General features: G+C 41.4%; 1 protein-coding gene across 1 annotated transcript in view; it reads left to right on the forward strand.

Moving 5' to 3' along the window:
* Window positions 1-15,816, forward strand: part of clstn3 (calsyntenin 3) — a gene marked incomplete at its 5' end in the record, with an annotated part of 53,068 nt that overhangs the window by 24,787 nt on the left and 12,465 nt on the right. Inside the window, 1 exon segment of the mRNA XM_034221646.1 lies at window positions 14,159-14,385. Coding sequence (XP_034077537.1) covers window positions 14,159-14,385 — 227 coding nt within the window.

Here is a 15,816-nt window from a genome sequence, read left to right on the forward strand (position 1 = left end):
AAGATAAGATGAACTTTTATTAATCCCCGATGGGAAATTCAGTTGTACAAAGCAACAACAGGGTAAGCGTGAAAAAACAGGACAGCAAAGATTCAGACAGATCAATCAAATCAAAAATAAATAAAATCAAGAACAAAAAATTAAAATAATAATAAATGACTATGAAATAGGAGATGAGTAAAAATAAAAGTAAAATAACTGTAAAATAACTGTCAGCATTTGTACATATTTGGTCATCTAAGTTATAAAGTACGGAATAAGTTAAAGTGAAAATGGACATTGTACACATAGTGACATATCTATCTACCTTTTTGGTCTACTACTAATAATATGTTAGCATGGGTTGTGGAAACAGTGTATATTTATGTCCAGTGATTAACCCCTTATTGTGCAGCCTGATGGCTACAGGCACAAAGGACTGTCCGAGGCACTTGGATACAACCATTATCAATGAAAAACAGAGGCAAATAGATAAAATAATATACATAATTAGTAAATGTCCTTTCTATTATGAGAAGGGAAAGTAAAAGGGGGACTAGTCTCTGTAAGTTATACACTTAGTACTATAATGAGGCAAGTGGAAAGATGTGCATTAGTCTAACTCAGTGGTTCTCAAAGTGGGGGGCGCGCGCCCTCAGGGGGGCGCAGAGGCATGACAGGGGGGCGCGAGAGACCAGGAGGAAAAATGGTTATTAAAAAAAAAAAAGATGAAAAAAAAAACAAATACTCATATTTGGAAAAATTATTGATTGAAAATAATATGATGCAGTACTATTACGTTTGGCTCTCTGTGTTTCATTAAAGCTCGGCTATGTGTGTGTGTGTGTGTGTGTGTGTGTGTGTGTGTGTGTGTGTGTGTGTGTGTGTGTGTGTGTGTGTGTGTGTGTGTGTGTGTGTGTGTGTGTGTGTGTGTGTGTGTGTGTGTGTGTGTGTGTGTGTGTGTGTGTGTGTGTGTGTGTGTGTGTGTGTGTGTGTGTGTGTGTGTGTGTGTGTGTGTGTGTGTGTGTGTGTGTGTGTGTGTGTGTGTGTGTGTGTGTGTGTGGAACGAGCCATTTTGTGTGGTGCGAGAGCGAGAGAGCGCACCGGTACCGGAGATCGGTGTTGTTAGCTTCTGGTGCTAGCGAGCTACGCTAACGGACATAACGAGTCTTTTCAACAACAAAGTGGAGGAGAGTCCTCTCCTGTCAGACTGAGAGACTCAGTGAGCTAAAGGACTCTCTCAGTGTTATCTCAGTGGGTCTCAAACGTTTTGGTCACCATTAACGTAAACAATTATTTCCGAGGCACACATTTATATGATCATTATAGTTATAAAAAAATAAGAGAACAAATTAAAAGCAGGTATTTCATACCTGCTTTTAATAGTAAAAAAAGGATAAAGTTTAAAAGGGGAGTGATTTGTAAAATATCCATAAAGAAATAGTAAATCTGTTTACAGTTCTGTTTCATATGGGTGTTGAGAGATGTATCCATAGATCACTTCATTTTGCTCTCAAAGTGCACCAGATTGATGCTTTTAACTTCAATATTTAAAAATCTTCCCGGGGGAGCTTGCCCCGGACCCCCCTATGTGAGGTCCACACACCACCTATAAAATTAGCACTTGACCCCTGCTTACACCTATATGCCGTGAGCTGAATATCGAGCCTTCATTGTAACAGTCTGTGTATTTGCGTGGGGATTGTTGCAGTAGAACATTCCACTGTAGCGACCGGTACATTAATGGGAAACCCTAAATGTTTGAGCACCCTCTATGAAACGTCAAGCTACCCCACAGCACCCCCAAAAATAAATCTCTGGCGCCGCCACTGAGCCTGACTATTTGTGTTGGGGGGGGCCCGACTTTTTTTTTCCTCCAAAGGGGGGGCCTGACAGAAAAAGTTTGAGAACCACTGGTCTAACTGCAAGCTTTATTGAAATACAACACTTATTTGGTTACTATAACATCTAAAGACTTCATGTCTAAAGGGTTATAAAGTCATAAAGAGTTAGACACAGATGCTGAATCCACAACAACAACAACAACAACAACAACAGTACACTATATAGGGAACACATGGAACAATATTACAATACACCTTGGGCTAACTAACCATATCAATGTTTCCTTTTATCGAAAGTCATTCCGTGAAATGCAGGAGACAAACTGAAGCATTAAGAGACACAAAGAGACACAAAGAGAAACAAAGAGACACAAAGACACACAAAGAGACACAAAGACACACAAAGAGACACAAAGAGACACAAAGAGACACAAAGAGACACAAATGGTAAATAATCAGCCTGGAAATCTGTGAACATCACAAATAATATGATGTGAAAGGAACTGATTTCTTGTCTGGCAGTCAATTGAAGTGTGACTCAGCGCTCTCCTCTGACATTGAACTCATCCAACATGGACCTTGGCTCGCTTGATAAGAGCGCTGAGGCACAGAGGAGACGATTATAGAGAGAACACGTCAAAGAGAGAGATAACGGAGAATATCTTATCTCCTTGTTCATTCAAGTTACTCCAACAGAGTAAACTCGCCTAGTTTGAACTGTGGCGTTTGTTTTTTATTTGTCACTTTATCCATTGTCTTTTCAAAGATTAATTGGGGCAATTTGGCCTTATTAAATATCCTCAAATGTATTTATATATGGTATATTGTAAACCCAAAGGCAACCTAAAGTGCCTTACAGATTATAAGCAGGCAGAGTGCAAGATGAAAAACAATAAAAGCAAACAAGCATTTTATATTAAAACTAGGGCTGTCAAACGATTACAATTTTTAATCAGATTAATCACAGTTTAAAAATTAATTAATCATGATTAATCACCATTCGAACTATGTCCAAAATATGCCATTTCTTTATGTATATTGTTGTGGGAATGGAAAGATAAATGAAAGAAGGCGGATATATCCATTTAACATACAGTATCTATGTTTATTATAAAACAATTCTGCGTGTCAAAATGAAAGACAACCCACACACCTATCAATCATCAAACCGTGGGGTCTTAATTCATTACGTGTTGATTTCTATCAACGGGGGAGTACTTCAGGAAAGTCGACGGGGGAGGGGCGGGCAGTGGAGTACTTCGTGACCACAGAGTGTGAACGTTGTGATCAGCTGTTTTAGCACAGTTCTCCAGTGAAGGGGGGGAGTCTCCCTCCGCAGCCGGTTGGCGTAGTTTTGGCACAATTCCGTTGTACAGACCGACGTTAACAGCAGCCCTGTCTGTGCACACGGAGACCGACTCTGTCGTCCGGTGATCTAACCGCCTTCTGGAAAAGCTTCACTAGTACGTCGGTACGCAAATGCGCTTTGTGACACAAGTGACGGTACGCATTTCAGATTACACACATAACCTGCGTACCAGTTATGTGCACCCCTATACTACAGCAAAAGTATTCTCCGTCGGGACTTCCTGCAACAACACCACGCCGTTATCTTGATTCTGATTGGCCAGAAGACATTATCAAAGATGTTCTATTGAGAAGTCGATCACTACGTGACAAAAGTTTTCAAAACCGTGGCTACTGAAATCAATCTTACTAACTGCTGTCTGTGCAATTTACTCCGCGCGAGTTGGCAGACTTTATTTTGCTTACTTTAACATCATTTTTCATGGTGGGGCTAAGCCATTTCTTGGTATGGCTGTAGCCTACCCCAGCCATACCCTGGCGCTGCCACTGGTGGCACGTATGGGGCGGGCCATTCTGCACATGCGTTAAATGCGTTAAATATTTTAACGCAATTAATTCAAAAAATTAATTACCGCCGTTAACGCGATAATTTTTACAGCACTAATTAAAACACCTTTTAAATCAGGGGTGTCAAACTCAAATGCATCGCGGGCCACATTCGCATAAAGGTTGCACTCAAAGGGCCGGTTGTAACTATATAAATATATTATATATTATATATATATAAAATAAGGTATTACATGATTGCCTCTGAATTGGATTATTATCGGATAGGATAATAACTTAGTAATTAACGTCTGAAAGCAGAAGTCCAGGGCAAATAATTGCAAGTCTCTTCAGTGCATGTCACAAAACGAGATGCATTGTGGGACATGTAGTTTATGGGCAACCTGCTTCTGTAAAGTGGCATGTAACCGTATAATAAACGTATTATATTCTTTGCAAGCTCTTGCGGGGCCACATAACATGAAGTCGCGGGCCGGATTTGGCCCCCGGGCCTTGAGTTTGACACCCCTTAATGTTTCCAATTTACTGTAGGTCGTTCCTTTTTGTCGTCCTCATGTTACTCTTATATTTTGACCTAAAATGTACCAAATAAGTCTAAATATCATTAAGAATTAAGTACTGTGGAGATGCAGAGATATCCCAGCCTACAAATTGTATTGTATGGACATACAAAATACTGTCCAAATTCTCAATATAGCTATCTTTGATAATGTCAATAATGTTAAACAATTAAATCATTCCCTCCAGTATTGTGAATTATATCCCAATTGCAATATCAGTCAAAATAATCGCAGTCAGTTGTTTTTTTTTGCAATTCTTTAACACTTTGAGGGATATTTAATCATGTTTCTAACCTAGTGGTCAAGATTTCAGATTTGCATTAGAAAAATGTCCAACCAAACCAAGTGCATCCATAATGATCATTTAAAATATATTTTTCAATAATATATGACCTTTTTACGCAGAATTGCGATTTATATAATTGCAATTTCAGTGAAAACAATCGCTAATTCTTTCCAAAAATGTACAGAAATGATTATGTTTCTTGAAAATCTTTCGAGGGATATGTCATCCTCTTAATTAAATGAAAAGTGGAAAAAATCAGATTGGCATTAGAATATTGCACGAGCAAACAAAAAATCCGTCCATAAGGATAATTGGGTACCACTTTACAATAAGACTACCCTTATAAAGGGTTTACGAATAGTTTGTAATTCATTTATTAATTGGGTTGTGAACACTTTATAAATCCTTAATAAGCTTTTATAAGACATGAGATAAACAGGGCAACTGTGACCGGTTGCTTTCCAAATAGTGAGCCCACATTTATCTGTACTGCTGAGCCTTATATTGGCTACCTAGCTTACTTCATCTTCTTCGTCAGCCAGCATCCTCGGTATCTGTTGTTCACTGAGTTGATTCTCGCTAAGTAGCCAATATAAGGCTTATGGTGCATTTCCACTGCAGCGTGTAGCCCCGTTTAAGCGTCCTTTTTTTTCCAAATATTTTTATTCACATGAAAAAAAAAAAGAAGAAGTTTAACAGTGCATTACAGCAATTAAGGCATTTTCATTTTTTCCCCCCCAAAAGAACCCTTACTCACTTTCCCTTAACCCCACCCCATCCCAACCACCCCTCTCCCGGAGCACTGAGATTTCCACAAAAGAAGGATTTTCCTACGAGCAATCAAGGCGGTAAAGGCAATGACATTGATTTGAGTGTTTGTAATGTTGATTTCATCTGGGGGCCTACTGAAAATAGCTACATGAGGGGATGGAGAGATTTTTAGACCTACAATTTCAGAAATACATTCGAAGAAAGATTGCCAGAAGCTAGATAATTTAGGGCACGACCAGAACATGTGAGTCAGGTCGCAGGGGGCCTGGGAGCATCTATCACACCGGTCATCTAATCTATCTGGATAAATCCTGGAGAGCTTAGCCTTGCTATAATGTAGTCTATTGGAGAACTTTAAACTGTATTAGGCTGAGTCTAGCGCAACTGGAGGATGAGTTAACGGCTCTCAGGGCCTTCTTCCAAAAGTCATCAGAGAAGGTGAACTGTAGTTCCTTTTCCCAATTAGTTCTAATCTTGTTAATGGCAGATTCATCAACTGGAGAAAAAAGATCATAAAAGTAAGAGACATGGTGCCTAGACAAAGTTCTTGCTCTAAGTACAAGATCCACTCCACTGGGAGGCAGGGATTGAGGGAATTGTGGAGAGTGGGTCTTAGCAAAATCCCTTAGTTGAAAGTATCTAAAGAAATCAGATCCTCTTAGATTAAAGGCAACCCGTAGTTGGTCAAAACTGGCAAACAGGCTATCAATGTATAACTCTCCTATGCAGCGGAGGCCTTCCCTCTCCAAGTGAGAAAATCGGGGGTCAATAGTGGCTGGTAAAAATAGATGGTTGTTACAGACAGGAGTTGCTTGAGGAAGAGTAAGCCAACCAAAGTGACGTCTAACTTGTGCCCAGATCTTTAAAGTGCCAATTACAACGGGGTTAGATGTGAATTGTGAGGGGGAAAGGGGCAGAGTGCTACACGTGAGGGCTTGAAGTGACGTGGATCGACATGAGTTGGCCCCCACAAGACACCAGTCACTGGGGTGAAGTGAACCAGAGCATGATCTTGTGTGTTTGTGGCCCAGTAGTAACCCATAAGGTTAGATAAACCAAGCCCACCCAGGAACCTGTCCCTCTGCAGTAAAGGTCTACTAGCTCTTGCATGTTTACCAGCCCAAATAAATGAGAAAATAATATTATCAATAGCAGTGAAAAAAGATGTAGGCAAAAAAATAGGTAGGCATTGGAAGATGTATAGATATCTGGGCAGTACATTCATTTTTATTGTCTGAACTCTTCCTGCTAAAGAGAGTGCCAGATGGCCCCACCTCTGCAGGTCAGATTTGACTGTTGCCATCAGGACAGTAAGATTTTGTTCCCGTAGCGCACTAAAAGACTGCGTGATTGCAATGCCCAGATATTTAAACCCTGAGTTGGATATTCTAAAAGGCAACGACAATGGAGGTAATTCTGTAGCCAATTGGTTGATAGGGAAACATTCACTCTTTTGGATGTTTAATTTGTATCCTGAAAATGAACCAAAAGTGGTCAAAAGTGAGAGTATGTGTGGATTACTAGCTATAGGATTGCGCACATACAGAAGAAGGTCGTCAGCATATAACGAGATATCCCCTCTCTGAATCCCCTTAATTCCTCTCTCTGCTTTTAGAGCAATCGACAATGGCTCGATAGCAATTGCAAATAGTAGTGGGGAGAGCCGACACCCCTGACGCGTCCCGCGAAAAAGAGGAAATAATTTGGAGCGCTGGGTGTTCGTACATACAGAGGAGTGAGGAGAAGAGTATAGAAGTCTAACCCAGGAGATGAGGCCTGGACCAAAGCCCAGCTGTTGAAGGACAGAAAACAGATAGGCCCACTCAACCCTGTCGAAGGCCTTCTCAGCATCAAGAGATATGACAACCTCCAGTTCAGCAGGAGAAGGCGGGCTGTGGATGACACTGAGAAGTCTTCGGACATTTGTAAAGGAGTGCCTCCCTCTTATGAATCCTGTCTGATCTTCCGAAATGATGGAGGGTATAATAGATTCCAACCGGCGAGCAAAAATCTTCGCAAGTATTTTCACATCTACAGACAGGAGCGAGATTGGGCGATATGATGCACAGCTCAACGGGTCCTTGCCCTTCTTAAAGATCAGAGAGATAGAGGCTTGCATAAGGGTAGGCGGCAGTGAGCCTTGGACGTACGACGAATTAAACATATCTAATAATAATGGGGACAGTTGATTTGAGAATTTTTTGTAGAATTCTACTGGGTATCCGTCAGGTCCTGGTGATTTGCCACTATTCATGGACTGTATTGCCTCTTTAATCTCAGCAAGCTGCAGGTTGGCATCTAGTGTCTGTTGGTCGTTAGTCGAAATCTTGGGCATATCCAATTTATCCAAAAATGTATGTAGCTGATCTTCGTTATCAGGGGATTCAGACGTGTAGAGATGAGAGTAGTAGGTTTTAAAGATGTTATTAATCTCTCCCGGGTCAGAAGTGAGAGAGCCCAACCCGTCCCAAATCTGGGTGATTTGGTTCGAGGCCACCCTAGCCTTTCATATATAGACCCTCGTGAATGTAGAAGGAGTCGTTCAGCCTCTCTTGTTAGGAGAAGGTCAAGTTCTGTTTGGAGCCCCATCCGTTCTTTAAATAGATCAGGTGATTGAGTGGAAAATAGTTGGTTGTCTAGATTAATGATAGATTCTTCCAGTTCTCTTTGGCGTGCTCTACGAAGTTTATTAACATGAAACGTATGCGAGATGATCTTACCCCTAAGAAAAGATTTAAGGGTTTCCCAGAGTAGGGACGCAGAGGTCTCTTGATTTTGGTTGGTCTCACAGAAGAATGCAATTGATTCCGAAATACACTCACAAAAGGCTGCATCAGAAAGTAAAAGAGGGTCAAGACACCAGAATCTAAATTCCTTAGGCTTATGATCAAAGTGAAGGTCCAGGATCACAGTTGAATGATCTGATACAGTTATCGGTGAGTACTGAACGGAGACAAACGAAATAAATGTTTTATCAACAATAAAATAATCTATACGAGAGTATGAACGATGTGCATGGGAAAAGAAAGAGTATTGCCTAGCCGAGGGGTGTAAAAATCTCCACGGGTCGACGTAGCCATAGTGGTCCATAAAAGCAGAGTGAGTCTGTGCCGTTTTAGAGGGCGCCACAGTTCTGGAACTAGATCTGTCTAGTGTTGGGTCTATAACACAATTCATATCTCCTCCCAGTATCAATAGATGGGAATTCAAATCGGGGATGGTGGAGAATAGCGATTTCACAAAATGATGATCATCCCAATTGGGAGCATACACAGAAACTAAGATGACCGGCTTCTGATAGAGAGTACCAGAAATGATGACATAACGTCCATTTGGATCTAAAATTGTATTAGTAGGGGTGAAATTTACTTTTTTTCGAATTAAAATGGCTGTGCCCCTTGTCTTTAGGTTAAATTGTGAATGAAACATTTGTCCAATCCACGGCCTATTCAGCTTTCGCTGATCAGATTTACAGAGATGTGTCTCTTGTATAAACATTATATCCGCCTTCAGGTTTTTAAGATGTGTCATAATCTTTGTGCGTTTCACCGAAGCATTCAACCCACCAGTGTTCAAAGAGAGTATCCTGACAGCCTGTCCACCACCAGTCCCCGTACCAGTTACATTAGCCATGACACCGCGTACAGCATCGAAGGTGTCAGATCAGCCTTAGAACATCCACAACTAAAAATGAAGAGAACAGTGTACATAAAGATGACAAAACAGAATGTAAATGAAACAGCTGCCTCAAACAAATGGAAACCTATAGCCCCATCAAGATAAATGCCCCACCCTCTCCCTCCCATGCCCAAGCCCCCCTCCCTCCCCACCCCCTCCCTCCATCTGCCAATGAAATTGGCAATAACTTCCCTACCTGAATCATCTCTCCTTCTTCAAGGTGTCTCAGTACCCACATCATGCAGATACAACCTCCTTAGTAAGTGTAACAATTGTGAACAGCAAATGTTAACAAGAACATTGCAAAAGTGCAAGAACATCCCGGGTATAGTGTAAATACAAAAATGAAAACAATTAAATTAAATTAAAATAGATGTAAACATGTCACATCGTGTGCTGACTTGGCCGAGCAACGTTAGTTATAAAATAAATTACGTCCCAACAGAACGACGGCTGTAAAGTGCCCAGAAACAATTGTGAACAGCATGACTTAACAAGGACATTCGAAAAAGTGCAAAAAACACCCCGGGTATATAGTGTAAATATAAAAATGTAATCATACAAAAAATAAATGTAGACAACATGTCGCATTGTGCGCTGTCATGGCTAGGTAACGTTAGATTATACAATCAATTGTGTCCCAACATAACGGTTGTAACGTACCCAGTCCACCATCAATGCAGCGCCAGCGTGATTTAGCCTAGCCTAGCTCAGCCACATTACATGTCACTTATTAGACGCTTTTATCCAAAGCGACTTACATACTCAATACTGTGGCCAATCCCCACAGGAGCAATTTGGGGTGAAGTGTCTTGCCCAGGGACACAACGACATGCTGACTGCAGTGGGGTTTGAACCTGTGACCCCCTGATCCGAACACCTCCAGTACCGCAAAGGCAGCTTTGAAGTCAGCTGAAATGCTAGCTCTGTGCTCCCTCTGTGCTAGCTCTGAGCTAGCTCTGTGATCTTCAAGCAGGCTAATTATGCTAGCCATATCCGCGCCAGCAACTTCACTAGCAATTGAGATGGCAGTTTCGGTCTTTTTTGCCTGTTTCGTCTCCGTTTTCAACGCAAGTTTCGGCATCACATCGGCTTGTTCTGATTTATAGTCCAAATTATGTTCACACAATACGGGTTTAACTCAACTTCGGTGGTTTTAAATTAAATGTAGAAAGTAAAGTCGTGGGAGAACTAGACAACGCAGCCCTCACATGTTCGTCCAACCGGAAGTCCCCGTTTAAGCGTCCTTAATCGTCCTCAAGCGGCCAGGCCAGTTTTGGGTGGCCTTTCCATATAGCCTAGTACCGGCTAGCGGGTACTTTTTCCCTCTTTTTCCGGCCCCATAAAATCGTGGTTCTATCAGGCCAGGGCTGAACTAGTGACGTCAACACTCTCGACTGCTGATTGGTCAGAGAGAATCGTCACAAGATCGCGCGCAGGATCATCCCTAGCGCCGCATATATATCTAGAAGCAAGCTTGCAGCATGTGCAAAATGCTGTGTATAAAAACACAGCATTTTTGTAAACAGAGGAGCTACAAAAATGGCAACGTCAAAGAAAAGCACACCGTGGTCGACCGAGGAGGTGACGACGTTCCTACATCTCATTGGGGATGATAAAATCCAGCGGGAGCTCGACGGAACAACTCGAAATGTGAAAAAAAAGCCGATCGCCCCGCCTACACTGCGTTGCTACCCCAGGTCCTAAACTGTAATGGCCCCTACACACGGCGGCGTGCGTTACCGCTTGGCAGTGGGCGTGTCTGAAGCTTGGGGATTTTTTACGAACAACGCGACCAACAACCAATCACATGAATGTCCCGCCCCGGACATACAAAGCAAAGCATTCATGCTACATCGATGCTGGCTAAATATACTGTCTATGCTTGCTAGCTGTCCATTCAAACGAAGTACACTGGATATAAACTCCCCAAACAGGCGAAAACCTACCAGTTTCACCCACTGTCTCTGCCACCTCCCCCCATGCCTGGCTCCTCCGGTTTGTATCCCTGTATGTAAAGAGGGACTGGTCATATAGTACCGCCACGATCTTTTTCTCCTCCATTTTTTTACATATGGGAAATAACTGCGGTCTGGCTCTCCCAACATACACGCGGTTTGATTGGCTAGCGCTTGTAATGTCAGATTTGCATACGCGGGATTTGATTGGCTGACGCCTCCGTCGAGGCGGCAAAAGTAGAACATTGCTCTACTTTTGCAGCGAGCACCGCGAGAGAAGCTACGCTTTGCTCCCACAATGCAGTTCGGCGAATCGTGACGTCACCCCATTCAAAGTGAATGGGCAGAAGCGTTGAAGCGGCAACGCACGCCGCCGTGTGTAGGCTCCGTAATGGAAATGCGCCACGGCCTCGGACGGCCAGCGAGGCAGCCCGAGGCCTGAGCGAGGATGCTTAGGGACGCTTAAACGGGGCTACCCCGCTGCAGTGGAAATGTGCCATTAGTCATTGCCAAATAGTGAGCCTGTGTTGATGTCCGCAAACTATGTTAGAACTGGTTTATAAATGGTTCTTAATGATTAATAAAGTGTTTACAACCTAATGAATATCCTAATTATAAACCTGTTATGAATTCTTTATAAGGGTATTATAAGTCTTATTGTAAAGTGCCGATACTTGTAAATAACTTTTAAAAAAACTATAACATCGCAATTGATTCACAATGAGTTATTTCCCCCCCAAAATGACAGAAAATAACCTTTGGCAGTTTTCTCTGTAAACTCAAACACTTTTTCTGAAATATTTGACCACTATTCTATCTGAAAAGAGGTTCAGATTATAACAACATACTGCAGACCAACACTGCGTCCCTAATGCTGCAGAACACATGTCTCTGAATCACCTGGCCGTGAAAATAAACCGCACACACTCTGTTTCCGGGTCAGTGATCATCGATGCTTAACAACTGAGAACTGGCTCTCTGGCTTTAGCACTCACTTTTAGCTAATGAAATATTAAAGTACCTCGGGAAGTACAGTCGCCTGCATGTACTGCGTGGTATTCTGTGTACTTATACTCCCTTCCTGTAGACAAATAAGATCTCATCAAACTCTCTGTGCAGATATTCTTAGTGCTCTTGTTTTCATCGGGTGTTTTATAATATAAAATCACTCCCAGGCCACAGAAGCCAGCGCTGCATTCAAGGTCACGGTGCACTTAGTTTCTGCTCAAGTGTGGCAGAGTTGTTTTTTTCTCCCCCGGCGTGTTTTATTGCGTGTGTGAAGATTAGACTGATTTGAGGCCAGGAGTTTCCCAGATGGCTGAACAGCAGGCCCTTCTGGAGGGGCCGGTGGAAGCAGCTGCTCACTCTGATAGTGGAACACATACACACACACACACACACACACACACACACACACACACACACACACACACACACACACACACACACACACACACACACACACACACACACACACACACACACACACACACACAGTCTCTGCCTAATCCCCTTTTCAAATGTAATGCTGAATTATAGTGCAGATTAATAAATATATGTGAGGGCCTGTCATCACGCTGATTTGCTCGCCTTTTCTGGGAGGAAAATTGAATTTGTAACAGCGGAGCTACTGTGGTTTGAATTTAGCAATTATTAAATTCCAGAGTTAATATTCATGGTGAAATTAGGGAACGAGATTAAGGTCAAATTGCACTGGTTTTCAACCTTTTACTCCATAATCACACTGCGAACGTTCCTAATGAACTCAACCACACATTTTACAAATTTAAAGAGGCCCTATAATGCTTTTTGCCCCCCCTGCCTGAAACGCTTCCATTGGACTCCTTTGTTTACTTCTGTAACATAGTGACATCACTATGTAACACTTATGCCTCGATTGGCTAGCGCTCCAACACATTGTATTTAATAGGCTAAGGGGCGGGACATCTCTAAGAGGTCGACCAATCACAACAGAGCCAACCAGTAAGAACAGAATATGAAAAGCACGGTAGAATAAATACTGTTTATTATAATTATGTATAAATATGTGGATATTTGGAATAAACAGATGTCAAGAAGAGCAGTGTATTACAGCTGTGTTTGGAAGTATTGGCCAAGTCAAAATGTTGACCTGATGATGGCCCTACTGAAGGGCAACTGTGCGTTTTACACATCAAAGTTTGGGGTACTTGTTGTAAAGCCTTTTGTGGCTCCAGAGGGAACCGACAGTCTGATAAATATCCTCCAGCGCTGTCTCGTTTAGGATGAAGAAAGAGAAAGATCTGGGGGTGTTGAGTTAGAAAGCAGTGAGAGGCCGCTCCTCATTTCAGTTGGAAGCTACTGGCTCGAGGCTACAGTTGCTGATACTTCTTAGACTACAGTACAGGGTGTTTGAGTTGCATTGTGGGTAATGTAGTTCACATCGTTTGGAATAAAAACTACAATGTGTCTGTGATTTTGTTTGTTTTCCATCTTGAATCAGACAACATTATAAAGTGAAATGCTAAATTGCTGAGAAAACCTTTTAAGGGATTAGCAAAGCTGTTATGATTCACTCTGAGTTTGTACCAAATCCTGTGGAGATATTTCAGATCAGAAATCCTTTATTTATCCTACAGCGAGGACAGTAACAGTGTTACGACAGCAAAGGTACAGAGCAGATTCAAGGCAATATGTAAATAGAGTATGCTTTTTATTAAGGGGAGGAAGCACGCATTCATCAAATAAAATAAAATAAGGTTTAACAAAAGTAAGTGAGCATATACAACTATCCAGGAAGCCAGTAATAACTTTAATAAGTTGTACAAAATAAAGTGTTTGTATGGCAAAGTGAGCTTATTTCACTGCTAAACAAAAATGTTAGCATCAAGGTGGCTTTGGAAGATAATTCAGGGTTCACCAAATATATAAGAACTTGCTGTCATTTACAAAATGTCATGGCATACAAAACATTCGCACAGATATTTCAGTGGTGGACAAACTGAAAAATTGACATTTCCGTCCACAAAGCCATATTGATTTTGTGGCAAACACCTAGATGTTCTCAACACACAACAAAACATAATAAAACCCACAAAACAATAACAACAAACAACGACAAGCAACCTAGTACTCATGTGTGAGCACTTATTATATTTACGCCCACAGCTAGATTTTCTATCTCTTTTATCCATCTCTCTGACAACACACTTCCTTCCTCTCTCCCAGATGTTTCAACGAGGAGAGCTGCCTGTCCCTGAAGCAGCTGGAGGGGTACCTGGTGGTCCTGCAGCCCGACGCCCCTCAGATCTCTCTGTCGGGGGTCGGCCCTCACCTGGCCCGCCCTGCTCCTGAGTTTGAGGATCCTCAAGGCGTCGCTCTGTTCCTCGAGCTGAGAATCGTCTGCTCCCTGTCCCACGCCGTCAACACCGCTGCTCAGGGGATGGAGGGCGGAGGTGAGGAACGCTTTAAAGGTGTTCTATCATGCTAAATACTCTTTTTCATGTCTCTTCTACATCAACATGTGTCCCCTCTGTGTTAAGAGATTCTGAAAGTTTCAGGAACAAAGATTCTCTCTCTTTTTGTCCTGATCCATTTATATAAAAACCTGTCTGAAAATGAGCTGATCAGATTTTGGCCACTTTATGATGTCATAACGATGTTTTGTCTTGTGTAACCATTAGCCAATCAGCAACCAAGGTAACCCCCCCCCCCACACCTGATCACCTGAATCTCCTCCGAGACCACCATTGAGTTCTTTTTAACCAAATATCTCTGAGGGTCGTGGGGAGGGGCTCCTTATTTTCATCTAAAGTATATCTGAGACCTATAATATATTCATGAAAAACAGTATAATAGGGGACCTTTAAATAACACCGATAACCAGTGTTTGGGTAGCAATAGGTTACATGGAATCAGGATTATGTGATCAGATTACAGCTAATAAATAGCGATAATGAACCCAGATTATTTAAAAAAAATATGCAGGTAGATTAAAGTTGCATTATGAAGGGGGAGCTTGATAACATTTGATTATGTTTTAGAAATATTACACTTTTTCATGATAATTAATGCTACTAATTTGTGAAATACTGAATGCATTTTATCAGTTTACCTGTTTTGCAATGTTTAAAGAGACAAAATGGTGGCCGCATCAATTTTTTCAAGTCCAACTAATTTCAATCTTTAATTTTGAGTTAATGCAAAACTATTTACATACTGTGTTGGTAGTCCAATAGATTATTTTACAAATTAAAAAAGTGTAATGTAATTCTGTTCACTCAGTAACTAACTTCATTTCATAGTAATCTTACCCCACCCTGACAATGTCTCATTTGTCATTTTAGATGACTTGAAATATTTCTCATGAATGTTGTTTAGCGTACAACCCTAACTCACCACTTTTCTCTGTATTGGTAAATTAGTTGTATAGACCGACCATTTGTTTATTTAAAGATCAGAGTTGGGAAGTAGTGGAGTACAATACTTCGTTACTGTACTTAAGTACATCGTTCTGGTTTCAGTACTTTACTCCACTACTTATTTTTCTGACGACTTTTTACTTTTACTTCTTACATGTTGAACCCAAATACCTGTACTTTCTACTTCTCACATGTTGAACACAAATACCTGTACTTTCTACTTCTTACATGTTGAACTCAAATACCTGTACTTTCTACTTCTTACATGTTGAACCCAAATACCTGTACTTTCTACTTCTTACATGTTGAACACAAATACCTGTACTTTCTACTTCTTACATGTTGAACACAAATACCTTTACTTTCTACTTCTTACATGTTGAACCCAAATACCTGAACTTTCTACTTCTTACATGTTGAACTCAAATGCCTGTACTTTCTACTTCTTACATGTTGAACACAAAT

This window comes from Gymnodraco acuticeps, unplaced genomic scaffold (genome assembly GCF_902827175.1).
Source record: "Gymnodraco acuticeps unplaced genomic scaffold, fGymAcu1.1, whole genome shotgun sequence".
NCBI classification, from domain to species: Eukaryota; Metazoa; Chordata; class Actinopteri; order Perciformes; family Bathydraconidae; genus Gymnodraco; species Gymnodraco acuticeps.